This window comes from Rosa chinensis, chromosome 2 (assembly GCF_002994745.2).
Source record: "Rosa chinensis cultivar Old Blush chromosome 2, RchiOBHm-V2, whole genome shotgun sequence".
NCBI lineage: Eukaryota > Viridiplantae > Streptophyta > Magnoliopsida > Rosales > Rosaceae > Rosa > Rosa chinensis.
The window spans coordinates 38,413,272-38,430,836 of NC_037089.1; the positions used below are offsets into that span (position 1 = coordinate 38,413,272).

The 17,565-nt window shown below is 37.5% G+C and overlaps 1 protein-coding gene and 1 long non-coding RNA gene across 2 annotated transcripts; one reads left to right on the plus strand and one right to left on the minus strand.

The window, feature by feature from the left end:
* Window positions 1-1,118: 1,118 nt before the first annotated feature.
* LOC112189889 (BTB/POZ domain and ankyrin repeat-containing protein COCH) lies at window positions 1,119-3,975 on the plus strand. The gene is made up of 2 exons (XM_024329271.2): window positions 1,119-1,979; window positions 2,847-3,975. Exons 1-2 carry the CDS (start codon window positions 1,488-1,490, stop codon window positions 3,870-3,872), a joined length of 1,518 nt encoding a protein of 505 aa, XP_024185039.1. The 5' UTR covers window positions 1,119-1,487; the 3' UTR covers window positions 3,873-3,975.
* Window positions 3,976-6,562: 2,587 nt separating this feature from the next.
* Window positions 6,563-9,114, minus strand: LOC112188226. The gene is made up of 6 exons (XR_002931366.2): window positions 8,748-9,114; window positions 7,940-7,999; window positions 7,730-7,768; window positions 7,549-7,632; window positions 7,220-7,357; window positions 6,563-6,887 (listed from the first exon to the last, which is right to left on the minus strand). It is a non-coding gene; the product is annotated as an uncharacterized LOC112188226 (long non-coding RNA).
* Between the last annotated feature and the right edge of the window lie 8,451 nt (window positions 9,115-17,565).

Consider the following 17,565-nt stretch of genomic DNA (forward strand, 5'->3'; position numbering starts at 1 on the left):
ACCTGAATAGAGCCCAAGCCTAGATTGATCTATTCGAAAGTTCTTTTTGCGGATTTTGTGATATACAAGACCAGGTAAGATATGATTTTCATTGACAATATATTCTTACATAATTTTGAAAACAGCCCAAAAGCGAAAAAAATCATGACCTAGTTCGCTACTTGGATTGCAAATTGCAAATCGCCTTTTCTTTTTTCATGAGAGCTCTTGTAGTGGTTCTCATTACAAGAGCTCTCATTATATATATATATATATATATATATATATATATATATATATACATACACACACACACACACACACACACGGAGCGGATCAGATCGAGAGAGCACGTCCGCACTTTCGCTAAAGTGTGGACGACGGCGCTGTAACCCAACTCAGGCCACAACGGTGCAGCGCCAGTTGCAGGAGGGAGGCCAGGGGTCGGACGGACCAGTTTACAGTCGGGTGGAGTCGCCGGCGACGAGGTTGCAGCGTTGCAGTTGCAGGTGAGGTTGTTGCCCAGAAACCTGCAACCTTGACCTCCTCCGACCTCGATCGTTGTCCAGAAGTCGTCTGGAATGCTTCCGGCCTCCTTCCGACTCGATTCGCTCCGCCGTCGAGGCCTGAGTGGGGCTGCAGCGACGTCGTCCTTACTTTAGCGAAAGTGTTGACGTCCTCTCTTGATGGGGCCTGTGTATGTGTGTGTCTATATATATATATATATATATATATATATATAAGAGTGTAAAGTAGTTCGGACAATCGGACCACATTAGTCACTAGTCTAACAGCAGTCAACACAATACAGGAAAAATAGGATATCATATTTTCCCAGTCCCACTTATCATCTTTTCCTGGCAACTTATTTCTAAATTAGGGTAATTACTGTTAACAGCAGTAGATTATGATTATTTGGTAGTAAAACACGCGCCTAATGACGAATATAATACAACTTTGGTTGATTTTTCTAATCACCAAATGAATTGTTTAATCAGAGCCCTGACCCTCCCATCATTTTCTTCCCTTTCCCATCCTTTTTTTAACTACTCAATTATTTTAATTTATTTTTAGATTTCTTTTTTAAATAGCCCAGCCGCCCAGAACAGCCACCCAATTTGCTCTCTCTCTCTCTCTCTCTCTCTCAACAAAATATCTACCAACACAATACTACAACCCCCACATCACTCCATTTACACAAAAGAATCTCTCGCAAAAACAATAAACAGTAGTTCCTCCTCCTCCTCATCTTCTTCTTCTTCTTCTTCTTCTTCTTCCTCTTGTTCATCCTTTCAACAGCAAAAGCAGAAGAAAAATCCACAGAAACGAACATGGAGAAGCCATTAATATTCTAGTGCTTCGTCTCTATCAATCAGTCTCTGTCTTAGTTTTGTTTCTTTCCTTCTCTGAGTGAGTGAGTCGTCACTCGTCGCAGACAACCCTAAAACAGTATTTCTCAGAATTCAAAATCGCCAGAAACCCAGCTAAGCTCCGTGGATCCATCAATCATGAGCAGCCTGGAAGACTCTTTTAGATCTCTGTCCCTAGACTACCTCAATCTCCTCATCAACGGCCAAGCCTTCAGTGATGTCACCTTCAGCGTGGAGGGTCGTCTGGTTCACGCGCACAGGTGCATCCTGGCTGCCCGGAGCCTCTTCTTCCGGAAGTTCTTCTGCGGGCCGGACCCTCCTTCTGGGCTTGACCCGGTGTCGTCGCCTGGGTCGTGCAGGTCGGGTACGTCGTCGTCGACGTCACAGAGAGGGATGAGCAATTCGCAGGTAATACCGGTCAACTCGGTCGGGTACGAGGTGTTCTTATTGCTGCTGCAGTTTTTGTACAGCGGACAGGTCTCGATAGTGCCTCAGAAACATGAGCCAAGGCCTAATTGTGGGGAGAGGGGCTGTTGGCACACGCATTGCACCTCAGCCGTCGATCTCGCCCTTGACACTCTCGCCGCCGCTAGATCTTTTGGTGTAGAACAACTTGCATTGCTCACTCAGGTTTGGTTTCTCTCTTTTAATTTCCATCATCACACTGTGTTTTTTACTCTCTGCTGCTCCTCTATCTTTTTCCTTTCTCTCTCTCTCTCTCTCTCTCTTGGTTTTTGTGTGTGATGCAGTGCAGTCCAGTGCACTGCAGTCTTATGTTTAGTGGGCTTTGGGAATTACTGCAATGAATCCTTACTGCAATCACTTTCTGGGTTTGGTGTTTGGGCACTGCCAAAACTAAAACATTTACTTTTCTTTAATTTTTCTTTTTTCTCCCGTTGTGGGTTTTCTCTATTGTCTGATGGTGAAGTTGGGTCTTGCTTTCCAATTCCGAACTTCCTTTATGCCTCCCAATTTTAACTTTTAATCTCAACCCTCGTTTACCTTTATATACAGGGTGTTCATTCTTCTTCTTCTTCGTCTTCTTGTTTTCTAGGTAAAGTTAGTGGTTGGTGATGTTCATGTAATCGTTGTACAACACGTTTTTTCTTAGATTTCATGTACAACATAGATGCTCCAAGTTTCTTGAATTGGGTTTTTTTTTTCCTATCTTAGAAATGAGCAATCCATGTCTTTCTAAATTTAGATCTTGATACGATCCGGTCTTGTCTTTCCACAGTAATCACTAGGAAATCTTTCCCAAACATTCACTTCCCCCATTTGGTTTATCTCGTCAGGAATACAAAATTCAAGAAAAGGACCACCAACCCCATAATTTTAGCAAACACATCCCATCATCACTTTTCACTATGCACATATGTCTCTCCCCTCTTTCTCTCTTTCTCTCTCTCTCTCTCTCTCTCACTCTCTCACTAATGCCTAATGGAAGATTAATTTCCTTTGCTTTTGTTTTTTGTTTTTTTGGTGTGTGGCTCTCAGAAGCAATTGGCTAGCATGGTGGAAAAGGCGTCGATTGATGATGTGATGAAAGTGCTATTAGCTTCCAGAAAGCAGGACATGCACCAACTCTGGACAACGTGTTCTCACCTTGTTGCCAAATCTGGTCTCCCGCCGGAGGTGCTCGCCAAGCACCTTCCCATCGACGTAGTGGCCAAAATCGAAGAGCTCCGCCTCAAATCCTCCATCGCACGCCGCTCAATGATGCCCCATCACCACCACCACCACCACCACCACCACGACATGGGTGCTGCTGCGGATCTCGAGGACCAGAAGATTCGTCGAATGAGGCGAGCATTGGACTCATCGGATGTAGAGCTGGTCAAGCTCATGGTGATGGGAGAAGGCCTAAATCTGGACGAGGCACTGGCATTACACTATGCTGTCGAAAGTTGTAGCCGAGAGGTAGTGAAAGCTTTGCTTGAACTCGGAGCAGCCGATGTTAACTACCCGGCTGGGCCAGCTGGCAAAACCCCACTCCACATTGCCTCTGAAATGGTGTCTCCGGACATGGTGGCCGTGCTCCTCGATCACCATGCTGACCCCAATGTCCGAACCGTCGACGGAGTCACTCCACTCGATGTGCTTCGAACCCTAACATCGGATTTTCTCTTCAAAGGAGCTGTTCCCGGACTGACGCACATCGAACCCAACAAGCTCAGGCTCTGCCTTGAACTTGTTCAATCGGCTGCTCTTGTTCTTTCGCGCGAAGAAGGCAATAACAATGCAAACAATTCTGCTTCTAATTCTTCGAATACGGCCATCTATCCACCGATGAGTGACCATCACGATCATCATAGCAGCGGCAGTGGCGGCAGCAATATTAGCCTTAACTTGGATTCGAGATTGGTGTATTTGAATCTTGGGGCAACTGGGTCATCCACGGCTCAAAATCAAATGGGCTCTTCGAGAATGGATAGTGAAGATCATCAACATCATCATCATTCTCATGGTAGACAAGGTGGCTGTGATCCATCAACAATGTACCACCAATCCCATGACTTCTAGGCTCGATCATGCATCCATTACTCATAATATTGTCGAGAGAAGATTCATGAAATATTATTCTATGGAAATTAATTAATATTGAATTTTATAATCTTTTGGTCCATCAGTCTTTTCTAGCTCCTTTCTCTCTGTGTTTCTGTGAGCTTTGTTGTCCGTGATTTTCTTTTGTAGGCTAGCCTCTTTGGTTGATTCATCATTTCATCATATGAAATGGAATGTCATAGGAGGTTTTGATTGATGAGGACATACAAATACAAAGTTGGAGTAGAAGCTGATCAGAGTCAATGATCAATCAGGGATCGGTATTACTTTTATTGTTTCAATCGCTTGCTTCTGAGTTCTGATCAGTGAGATCGAGTCGCAAAGAGGAGATCGACCATGGAATGGAACGGAATGGAATGGAATAAACGGAGACGCAGGTCAATCTTTTCAACCCTTTTGTGTTTTGGCTACGGCCTGTCATAGTGTCATTTCATCTCATCTTATTTGTATTTATTGATCTATCTAATTTCATCGCTTATTTATTATGGTCCTTATATTTTCTTTGTCCCCCACCCACCTCTCATCATCCTCTCTCCATGTTATATATTATTATTCTTATCATATTTTCAAATACAGAAAAACTTCCAATTTGCTAATATAATAAAATGGTAATATATACGTTTGTGATTTGATGATTGAAATAATAATGTGTTTAATGTTCTTGCAAATGACCAAAAAGAAAAAAGAAAGTTTTTCTATGATCTCTGAGAAAGTGTAAATCACACCACCATCATGGTAGTGTTAAAGAGTGGGAATATCAGCGCACAGAGAACTCTAAAATCTATATAATTGGAATTTGGTATCTTATGGTAGGCGGTGGTATCTTATTAGATAGTTGTTACGTCTAATTAATACAATACTGAAAGAGTTTAAATATATCTTTGGACACGCGTAGGGTTCTTGATACACAGGGAATTGTGGGGAAATGAGCTGTCTCTTCCCAATGATAATTTCTTTTTACTTATCTCTCTGTTGCGACAATAAAGCTCCCAATAGTTATAAGGATCTGAAGAAACTTTGGTTGGTTGTGGTTTCTGGGTTAATTAATTTTAAAGGACGTACGAGAGAAAACTCATGGCCCTGCGGACAAAATGAGTGGTTGTCTATTGCATGAACATGAGAACACACAAGATCAGAATTACCAAAAAACTATTGGGATTAATATCAAAATCTGTACTAGCTATCCGGATTCCCTCTATCGTAATCATCTTTTTTGTCTTCCCTTGCCTCATCGATCTGGGCCTGTAGTGCATACAGTACGTATGCTTCCGCAAAACAAAACAAAACAAAACTTACAGCTAAAAACCCTAGTTTTCTTTAATCTACTTTTGTCTATATCTATTTATTCTACACCTATATGTGGGTATATATGTATTATATCCTTGTGTGGTGGTCACCTATCTCTTTCGGGCTTGGCTAATAGCTACATTGTGGGCTCTGGCATCAAGATCCAGCATTAATACTTTTTTATTTTTCTTTCCACGCTTTTGAATGAAAGTTCTTCAACATTCCAGCTAAAGGAAGAAAAATATCTGTAAAGAGAAAACTGTTTTTCTGCATTTCACTCAGTAATATGAGAATTTTATTTGGGAACATTAATTTAATGGTTCTTTCACTCAACCGAAACAAACAAGTGAAATCATCTTGCTTCTAATTCAACATGGAGGATCGAGTATCTTCATAATGTATTTTAGTACTGCAGCTCTGGATATGTAAAGCATTCTCGATGCATGTCCAAATTAATGTTCATAGAATCATCACCAATTAATCCAAACTATTCATATGTTACATAGCTTTGTTTCACCATTTGGGTGCAATGCTATGGATGTAGAATACGTGATATGCATACAACTAATGACTGAAGCTATCAGTTTATTACGAAGCAACCTTAATCGTTATGCATCAAAACGTAGACATATGGATAATCTGCTAATAATGTAATTTTAAATCATTACAGGCATGCATTGATGAAAGTTTTTCCCCAGTTAATTTACATAATCTTTTTTTGTTTTTGTTTTTTTTTCTTCTATTCTTGTTGATGAGAGTTTTCCATTGATAATAGATAATCTAAAGGGCTAAATACTGATTACTACCCTATAGTTTGGGTTTAAAATCAATTCAGTCTCTGAACTTCTAATGTCATCAAGAACACCCCTGCACTTTCAATTTTGATCTAATAGGTCCAATTTGTTAATCTTCTGACAATTGAGTCATTTAACTTGTTGACGTGGCTCATATATGACCTATGTTTTATGATGTGGTGTCACTACTAGAATTTACCCAATTGGTGTCAAACCACTTTTGTCACCTATTTTGAAAATTTCGTCACCCATACTTTTGGGTGACGAAAAAAATTTGTCACCAGTTTCGTCACCTATAGTGCGTGACCAATTCCTTTAGGTGACGAAATGATAAGTTCGTCACCAAAATAAGTTTAGGTGACGAAATACATTTGTCACCTAATCCATGATATTCTGTCACCCATTCTATTTCAAAATATCATTGATTTCAAAAATTAGAGCCAAATTTTTTGGTAAATGCCAAATCTCTCAATGGGTGACAAATTTCATTTCGTCTCTATTTTTAGTTTCCTAGATTATTTGAAGATTAATTTCGTACTCATCAATTTTATAGCTTATTGCACGACCTGACATAAATTTCAATTCAACTGTCATATATTGCATTTCAAAGTGAATACAAACTGAACAGTATTCATATATAAAAAACAAATATGTATAAGTATTGGACATTACTCTACATCCAAAATGTGAAACTCCTAATACACATTCCAATCCTTTCTATCCTTCTCTTGCTCATTTCATCAATATTATCATCCTCGTCGCGACTAGCTAGGAAGGTGCCTTTGCAGCAATACAATGTAGCTCGACCTTGCAGCAATACAATGTAGCTCAAAAAATTTGCCAACTGTTGTATAAGAAGTTGATGCAAAGCCCAAGAAGATTATATAGGTACCTATAATATCCCAAAGAGGAGGGTTTGTCAAGTAACATGAAACACGAAAGACTCCCATATCAATCTCAAAAGATGAAACCTGAAGCTTTCAACATTTTAATACCTTTACTGCAAGTGATACAAATTACAAGAAAATAGATCCTACTTATTAAGGGTCTTGAAAGAGCCTCGGGGACAACATTCAATCAAATAATTAGTTTCCGATTTCACAAGATAGAAGAAGCAGTTAATGAGTGAAAAAAACAATTATTATCATTGGTAGTTCAATAGGAATAAAATCATAGAGCAAAAATGTAAGCTGCTTATCATCAAGGCAATAAAACAAATAATACCTGCAAAACATTGTGTGGTGTCATCCACATGGAACAATATGATGACATCCTTTTCCCCCTTAAAGCTGTACTCGTGAGACCTCATCCAAAGATAGCAAAAATCTTACTTTGTGTCAACCAAGAAAGACAAGATTTTTCCTGCAAATAGTAATTGAAGATGTGAAAATTACTTGAATTGATGCGTGGGTAGTATAATGCCTTTAAGGAACTAGTCATGCAATCAAAAGAACAACATCTTCAGTAAAAAGAAAGCAGATGAGTAAAACTAATAATACTTGAATAAGATAATATCAGTCATGCCTCTAGGAGCATACCAAAACTAATAATACCTGAAGAAAAATTACGACTTCAAAACAGTTTCCCAATGAATGGTCTCAACTCCAAAAAAGATTTCCAACGTAAATGATAAAACACTGCAATTGAAAGCAGAAGTTTAATCACATATATCTTGTAAAAATACAAAAAGAAATTACAAATAATAACAATAGTAATGTTTTGTGCATATGGTACCTATAACCTTCCAAATATTGCCATTAAGCATCCAAATAGCTTTTTGTACTCATCAAAGATAAAGTCACATAATTAGTAAATTCACAAAATGCAATGTCAAAAAAGCATCAGTATATACAATTGACATAGTATGAATCCACATTCTACAAAAAGAAGTAGAAGAGATGATGCACTGCAGGATTCCTATCCAAGAAAGAAGAAATAATATACCTCTACACAATGCAAAAATTCAGGCCCGAACCGGATGCAACAAACCCACAAGTCCACAAACTGTAAAAGGAATTCACTCACAATTAATATAAGACATCGAACATGCCTAAGCTTTATCAAACTAACAGCTAGGACATGAAACAAAGCTTATCAGAGGACAAATTCTTGATCTCATCAACCTCCATCTTAAGCATGAAAGCACCTATATTACAATACTTCTTGTAAATTGAATCAGATTCTCAAATATAAAGTGATAAACTGATAAGTTATTAATGAGATATCAATGTAAGTCGGAAAAAGCTTTAGCAATAAAAGAATGTATTCATATCAGGATACAAGAGAAAGTAATTTTTGGTTAAGCTCATAATGATTATCAACAAAAATCTGAAAAACAAAAACTTATAAATATCCAATTGAAGTAGAAAGATTATGAATGTCAACAAAGAAAACTGATATCATCATCTTCGGCCCCATGTATTTATTCTTCATTGCAAGACTTAAGCAATTAGAACCTATTATGCTGCTTTTAGGTTTTAGTTTAATGTTATCTATCAAAGCAAAGTTAGTCCATAGATTAGACTATACCGACAAAAATTTCATTTTGTTATACTTTTCCCCATATACATAGCACAAATTTAAAGAACTCAAAGGCACAAAACTAAAAATAAATTCGAGCCCATCAAAACCCTAAATAAGATCAACAACCTACTATGAAGAAAAACCCTCAAATCAAAAGTCCTAAAGAATCTGTAGAAAAAAAATATATCGCAGCTTTATGTTCTATTAACAGTAGATAATAAAGACATACCTAGAAACAGAAAGGGAGGTAGGGAGAGAGACAGGGATCCGTCGAAAACAACAAACGGCGGATCTAGTAGGTGCTCGAGTCTCAGCGGATCCGATAGATGCCCGAGTCTCAGCCGATCCGGTAGATGCTCGAATCTCAGCGGATCTGGTAGATGCTCGAGTCGTAGTCGATCTATCGAGAGAGAAGATACGGATGGCGAATCTTGTAGATGGCTGGATATTCTGCGGTGATTTCATGAATGGAGGGTGAGAGTGAGAGAGATGAGTTTTGTTTGGTTCAACAGAGAAGGTAAGAAAGATAAACTGTTTTCTTCTTTTTCGCGAAGCTTTTTTCTTATTTGAGAAGTGGACCGCACAGTTTTGCATTGTTCCACTTTCACTGACGGAAACGTATGTCACTAAAATATGCGTAGCGCGGCTTCTCCAAATAAGCGAAAAAATATAGTGACGAATTCGAAACTTTGTCACCAAACCCCTTATGGGTGACATATTTTTGGTTTGTCACTAATACTTTCGTGACTAATTGGGTAATTTCTTGTAGTGTGTTGAGGTGGTCTGCATAGTCAATTTAGGAGTGAGTCCCACTATTAGAAATCTATCAAATAAATAATTTTTCAACAAATAACCCAACTATAACTTGAACCCATAACAGAATATTAACGAATTAGACCTATTAAATCAAAATTGAAAGTACATGGGTATTTTTGATGAAATTAGAAGTCCAGGGACTGAATTGATTTTTGACTTAAACCATAGGGTAGTAACTAGTATTTAGCCCTAATCTAAATCTATAGTTGATTTCTCTTGGTTCCTAAATTAATTAATATCTTGATCGAGTACGTCTTCATTCTAATTGAATTTTTTTTTTTGACATTGTTAATGATATAGACAAAATGCAAAACTCATCAAATTAAGACATGTGGTTTGCTTTTGCAAAGAATATGGAGACAATCTAGAATTATAAATCTAGTTTCTCCACATCCTTCCTATTCCAAAATATAAGCCTTCTAATATGTCATTCACTCATTTAAACTTTTAAACTATGATTCACTTGGACTTCAACTCATTAAAATATGATTTTTTTTGCACCAACAGTGCTTGGAGACTTGAGTGAGGTGACAATATGATACCCGAACTTATAAAGTTATCAAAGTAATACCCAGACTCAATTTTTCATATCAACGTGGTACCTACGAACATTCTCCTTCAATTTGACCACGTGCGTCGCACGTGACTCGTTAAATGAGACCAAAAATACTGATTTGCCTTCAATTCATTCAATTTTCTCTCTTATTCATCATCCTCTTCCTTGAAACGGATCAAATCCAAAACCCTAAACATCATTGTTCTTCCAAAGCCCAAAATAGCTAGGCCTTCCATTTTCGGTGGACACCCAGGCTCGAGACACCCAAGTCTTGGTCCCGATGATTAGAACGGCGTCGTCTGATGCCACCACTTCCACCAATAGTGCCACTGCCACACAGTATCTAAGTTCATCATCACCATCCTTCGCCGCACCTACAAATCCGTGCACATCTCACCGCCCCATAAAAATGCAGTTGCGGAGGCGATGATAAGTACAACGGAGACGGAGACCGAGACGGCAATGGCGATGATGTGGTGGTGGGGGGAGGAGGAAAAGGGTTGGGGGAAAATGATGGAGGAAATGTTGGCAGGCTGTAAATTGTTTATTTTTGCCTCTCACTCATGTCCCTTTCCCAACAAAAACATTACTTCTCCAAAACCAAAGACCACTCTCTTCCCCTTCTTCTTCTTCTTCTTTGTCTCACTCATTCTAATCTCATATAGAACATAGCAGAGCAGAGAGCTATCATGGGTAGGCCTCCAAGTAACGGAGGCCCTTCATTCCACTTCAATCAGACTGAGGTGGATTTCTTTAATTCTTTTGGTTTAATTTTGAATTGGAATTCGTTAATGGCTAGAGTTGCATGCTGAATTTTCAATTGGAGTTGAATTTGGCGAACATGGTTATTGTAAATTTTAGAGTTTTGAGTAGTGAATTGTGGATTTCAGAATTGAGGGTTGCGATTTTGAACTGGGTGAGTTGGATTGTGGGTTTTGCTAGGTTTTTCAGCTTCAATTTTGGGTTTTGTATATTGTGGTTTGTGGTTGAGACTGTGTACCTGATATGATTTCGGTTCTTGTTTGGAAAAGTTTAAACCTTTTGGAATTGCATTGAATTTTTGTAATTTGATAAAGCTTACTGGTGTTTTAACTTGGAGTAAGGGAAGATGGTGTAGAAAACGGTGTCGTCTGGGAGGCAGGACTTTTTGTGGGAGAAGATGGAGGAGGAGGATGGGTCCAGGTCAGGATGTGCCGCCATGGTTTTTGCTCAGTCAGTGGAGGTCTTGGTTCTACTGGGCCTGAAAGATTGTTCTGGTGTTTCTAGTTTGGGCACAGCAGGACCATACTCTATTAGCTTATATACTTTTTTGTTTTCCAGGGAAGGAGGTGGTGTGAGTTTGATGGAGGGAAATAATGGTTTATTATTATCAGGTGGTATTGAGGAGGAGAGGAAGAAGGGTTTGATTCAACTGGGAAGAAGGGCTGGTGGAGGAGTGAAAAGTCATTTTTGCTCTTATTTTGTGACTCACGTGCATCACACTTGGTCAATATTGATACGCTAAAAGCAAGCATATAATTTAACCCTAAAAATGTCATCATTAGTATATAGTAAATAGGGATCGTTCTATTCTGGGGATTGAGGGTACACTTGTCATTGTAAAACAATTAAAGAATTAAAATAAAAACAAAGTATAATATTTACACAAATATATACAAATTACGAAAATAAGGAGGGTTTTAGGTTTTAGGATTCGGAAAATTAAAAGAAAATAAAATTAAGAAAATACAAAAACACATATACACAAGTGGAACGCAAGAAACAAAGATCAAACTAATTCCATACAATCAAATTCGAATCAACCCTACAATTGTTCTTCCAAGTCATGAGAAAGAATTTAATCATGTAAAACATTTGAAGCAAATGATTTTCCATATTTTACTTTCCTTTACTAATTAACCCGAGTGAAAACACCTAGATCAATCCTATCAAACATGCAATCAAAGTCTAGAAAGCTAGCTAATCAAAACATGTTCAACGCAAAACACATAGAGAATGATTATCAACTTAAGTGCACGACCTAGTATGAATAAGTTCATCTATTTGCAATCATTTTCAATTAAATTTGACTCTTGTCCAAAGCTTTTACTACTTTTGATTCAAGTTCACAAAACTATTAGGTGAATCATAAACTTGAATCTAGCAACAATTATATGCAAACCCTAAGAGTTTCGAACCATATAAGATAAACACATAAAAGATATCAATCAAGCAAATTTAATTGAACAATCTCACATAAGAAACTATAGAATCACAATCATAGGAATCAAAAATTTCATTCAATCATAAGAATTCAGATTTAAACTTTGTTCAAACATTGTTATCAACTAGAAACAATTCCAATGAAAATCAAACAAGGTTACAAACAAAGAGGGCAAATTACACCGTGAGATGGATATGGAGATGGAGATATTGACGTTGGATTTTTGAATCTTGGAAGCAAGTCTTCAAGATGGATGATGATGCTCACGTCTCCTTCTTTTCTTCTTCTTCCGTGCTTGAAAGCCGTGGAGCTTGCACTAGAGGATGGAGAGAGCTTTTATGTTTATTGTAAAATTTTTGAATGGGAGGAAGTGTTCTCAACGTCAAGAATGAGGGAGTATATATAGGGAACGGCAAGGAGATCTCCAAGCTTTATGATTCTTATATTATTTTCTAAGGAATATTATCAGAAAATGCCACATAACTCAAACCAATCGCAAATTGCCATGTAAGCCCTATTGTGTTGTCCAACCAATCAAAAGTCTTCAAAATAAAGTCCATATCCCTTACAATATATTATTGCAGAAATATATAGGATTTATTTATGATTTTCTTCACCAATTTCGGCCATAATATCCTTAAAGAAAGTAGGGAACGAATCTAGACTTGTTTTGAACATTTTCTTGTTCCACACACTTCTTCTTTCCTTAAAACTCTCCCTTGAATATCTCCAAACGTAATCTTTTATTCTCTTCTTGATTTTCACGTTGCCTCTCTCTCTTTTCACGGCAACAACACATAAGTCTCCCAAGAATAACTCTTTGACATCACAAAACCCTAATTCCAATGGGCCTTTATCCATTTGCAGAAAATCCAAGTTAACCTAGAAGGTTCTTGGGCCTTCTTGCATCATCTTCAAGCCTTTATGCTTCCTAACGCTTCCAAGAGTCATTTCACTTCATTATTTCGATCATACTTCTTGGACGGCTTAGGAGTCATGCTTTGTCAAAGTTTCCTCTTCTGAACAGGTTTTTTGGTTGAAACAGGAGAACTTCATTTCTTCATTTCAGCTCATTTATGCAGCCCTTTGTGCCTTGTCTCAACTCCCTCTAACGTTCTCTAGCTTATCTTTTCACTTTTGAGCTCATTTCAGCTCATTTATGCCAAGGACCTAAAAATAGAAACTATTACTAAAAGTAGAAACTTTCTAAAAATAAGAAATGGAAACTCGAAACAATTCCAACGAAAATCAAACAAGGTTACAAAGAAAGAAGGCGAATTACACCATGAGATAGATATGGAGATGGAGATATTGACGTTGGATTCTTGAATCTTAGAAACAAGTCTTTAAGATGGATGATGATGCTCACAGCTCCTTCTTTTCTTCTTCCTTGCTTGAAAACCGTGGAGCTTACACTAGAGGATGGAGAGAGCTTTTACGTTTATTGTGAAATTTCTGAATGGGAGGAAGTGTTCTCAACGTCAAGAATGAGGGAGTATATATAGGGAACAGCAAGGGGATCTCCAAGCTTCATGATTCTTCTATTATTTTCCAAGGAATTATCAGAAAATGCCACATAACTCCAACCAATCTCAAATTGCCATGTGAGCCCTATTGTGTTGTTCAACCAATCAAAAGTCTTCAAAATAAAGTCCATATCCCTTAAAATATATTATTGCCGAAATATATAGGATTTATTTATGATTTTCTTCACCAATTTCGGCCATAATATCCTTAGAGAAAGTAGGGAATGAATCTAGACTTGTTTTGAATCTTTTCTTGTTGCACACACTTCTTCTTTCCTTAAAACTCTCCCTTGAATATCTTCAAACGTAATCTTTTATTCTCTTCTTGATTTTCACGTTGCCTCTCTCTCTTTTCATTCAACAACACATAAGTCTCCCAAGAATAACTCTTTGACTTCACAAAACCCTAATTCCAATGGGCCTTTATCCATTTGCCAAAAATCCAAGTTAACCTAGAAGGTTCTTAGGCCTTCTTGCGTCATCTTCAAGCCTTTATGCTTCCTAACTCTTCCAAGAGTCATTTCCCTTCATTATTTCAATCATACTTCTTGGACGGCTTAGGAGTCTTGCTTTGTCAAAGTTTCCTCTTCTGAACAGGTTTCCTGGTTGAAACAGGAGATCTTCATTTCTTCATTTCAGCTCAATTATGCAGCCCTTTGTGCCTTGTCTCAACTCCCTCCAACGTTCTCTAGCTTATCTTTCCACTTTTGAGCTCATTTATCACTAGGCCAAAAAAGCTAACAGACAACAGACCAAATTCGTTGTGTGATTTGGACGATGTCCGTTGTGTATCAGAGCGTTGTGTGATGAAACATGGCACAACGGTGGAAACCCGTTGTGTGAAACACAAACAGTCAACACTTGTTTGTTAAAAGTGTTGTGCCTTATCTTGGCAGATGGCAGTTGTCGCGTAGTCATGCTGTGTGTGGCATATGCATCCTTCAGACAACAGAACTTGTTCCAAAGATGTTGTTGGAAAGCCTAGTCAGACAACCGTTTTTTTTTTTTTAATTTCACCATCGTTTGATATACCATCACACTTCAGTTGTGCAGTATGCTTGTTGTGTGAATTGGTTTTGGACAATAGAGTTTAGTTTTTATCGTTGTGTGATTGTAATGAATGCATTGTGTGAATGGCCTAAATTTGTGTATTCTAACAACCTTGAATTGCTGCACTATAAAACTGTTGTACAATCATTTTCATTTTCTATATTTTGTGCACAATAATGCTCCATTTTACCTAATGAACACAATCAATTGGAAAGAAAACACATTACAAACCATCAAATGAGTAATCCAACCCATTCTATATACATCAAATGTTAAAAGAGAGCATTTCTCAATCATCCAAGCCAGCATTAAAAGAAAAAAAGTATTCTAATACATGCCCATCTACTTGGGATATCCAAAACTGATACAAATTATTCCAAAACAAGATAGCATTCTAGTGCCATGCCATTATCAATATCAATAAACCCTAAAAAATTAATATGATTATTGACAAAAATATGAGCAGCTGCTACATGTGAATATTATATGCCAGCAGACGCAGAAATGGTGCGCCCATCAATATTTTCCCTCTCTTTTGCAAAATCTAGAATGAGTCTGTAAAGCCTTCTTACTAGCTTGAGGATCTCAGTTATCTGCAAAAGCAAGAGGATAGGCTGGATTAATATAGAACTTTAATCTGTACATGTACGCACACAATAATTCTCCCTTGAGTACGAAAGGCCCACCAAAAAGAGCAACTAGTCCCTTGTTTTTCGCGGGTATCGCCACGCAACCCCGACCCCCCCTCAGGAATAGGAGGCAATAATAGAGCGCCCACGCGAAGCGTCAATTCTGTCAAAGAGTACTTCCCGGTTCCAACCCCCCTTTAAGAGATAGGGCAATCGTCACTCGCCAGCTCTGTCCTCGCTTAGGAAAAAGGTGTTTGTATTGGGACTTTCAAAATGATACTACTATGTTAGTTAAGTCCACAACCTATGTTATTAGCTTAAGCAAAAGAAAATACAAATGTCCAAAAACAATTTTAAGATGCTTCATAGCAAAATTTTATACATTCTGCAAAAACTTACCAGAAATTTGACCCTTTATATCCTGGTATTGGAGATCTCACAGAATGTGAGCAGATGATTATCACATTGCAAAATATCTAATCTCATGTTAATCTAAAAATGCAGCAAGTAGAATACATAATACAATATGCTGGAACAATTTAAAGTGGAACTCAATTCATGTGGTAATTTTAGAGCTGAAGACATTAAGGGAAAACAATAAAGGGCTCTAAAACGACCTCTTTATATTGCAAGCAGAGATACAATACAATCTCCTCATAATATTTGCTTTCATGTCCTTATACTAACTCATGAGTTATGTGTAAGGAGACTGTACATTATCAATATAGCAGCAATAACACAAGGACACTGCAAATTTCCAGAAATTGAAGCAACTTACACCAAACACTGCTCTTCTCATGGGCCCATTGTATTTGATTTGGACATTGACTGTTGTAGCTAGTCACAACTGCTTACAAGAAACATCAACAGATAGTACCTTGCCACCTCAAGATTTTTCTGTACAACTAGCATCAATGGAGAATGCCAAAAAAATTCTAAGATTAGTCCAAGTCCAACTAAGGGATCACTAGCTAGATTGGCCAAGAAAGAAACATTATTCCAAGAGTTTTCAACAAAAGTAGCAGAAGTTTGTCATTTTTTTTTAGCATTTCTAATAGAACATTTTACGAACTGCAAAGAATGATGCTGCAAAGAGCCTTTTGTATCTCCCACTTTTCTGAATGTCCTATGCATCTCCATTTTTACTATCACTGAAAAGTTTTATGAAAGAGTATTCTTGAAAAGAGAGGTTAAGATTTTGCTAGTTTTGTTCAAGAGACAATGAAAGAAGTTTATTTTGTCATGCAACAAAAGAAACTACAAATACTTTTAGTTTAGGATCTGAGGTTAAATTTGGAGCAAAAAGGGAGAGAAGAAAAGAAGAAAACAAGAGAGGTGGTTTGATTAAGCAAATAGATAAAACCACACATTTAAATCGACATATTTGTAGAATCTGTGGCAGAATGCGTCAAGAAATGCTTCCTAGATCCACCTGCAATTATAAATGCAAGCCCCTGGCCAGATAGCTTCTGTCTTAGAAAACCCTACAGTACATTAACATTGCAATCAGATAAATAAAGAAAAGACATGGAACTTTGAAAACAAATGAAGGAGACAAAATAGAAAAAAACAAAAGAAATTAATTAATGGTTGAAGCATGCTCAAGAAAAAAAAATGAAATATTTCTGAAACACCCAGTATCTTACCTCTGCACCAGAAATAATATTACGAGCCCTTTGGTCAACTGTATTACAGACTTTAACATCATTAACGAAACAAAGGAATGCATCTGGCTACAAAATTTACCAAACACATAATGCACACAACCTGTATGAGTGAAATATCAGAAGGAGAATCTGGCTTTTGGTGTTATGCCAGTAAATCAAACTAAGCGACTTTCACAAATGCAACTAGCTATGAAAGCTTGTTCATATTCCCTTCCAGATCTCAGCAAGAACCTCACTTAAATGTCAGTCAAAGTTATTATTATCTAGTTTATAAGATTTAGCTGTTGTTGCTGCAACTAAAATAAGACATAAATGAAAAACGGATTTGCAATATTTTTCTAGTGAAATTAATGTTACTTCATAAGCTCAACTTCAAACTCATAACCAATTCAAATCAAGCAAAAACTAACTCTTAACAAGTTCTTATGTTGTCTTCAGAGATAAAGACTTGAAAACTAATCACCCACACACGACTTGCACAAACTGAAAAGAGAATGATCAAACTAAACTAATAAATAAAGAAGTTGAGAACTTTATCACTATGAGAATTGAGGTCAACAAGTTGGTTGGGTGTTAAGCTCAAGGACACGCATATAAGCT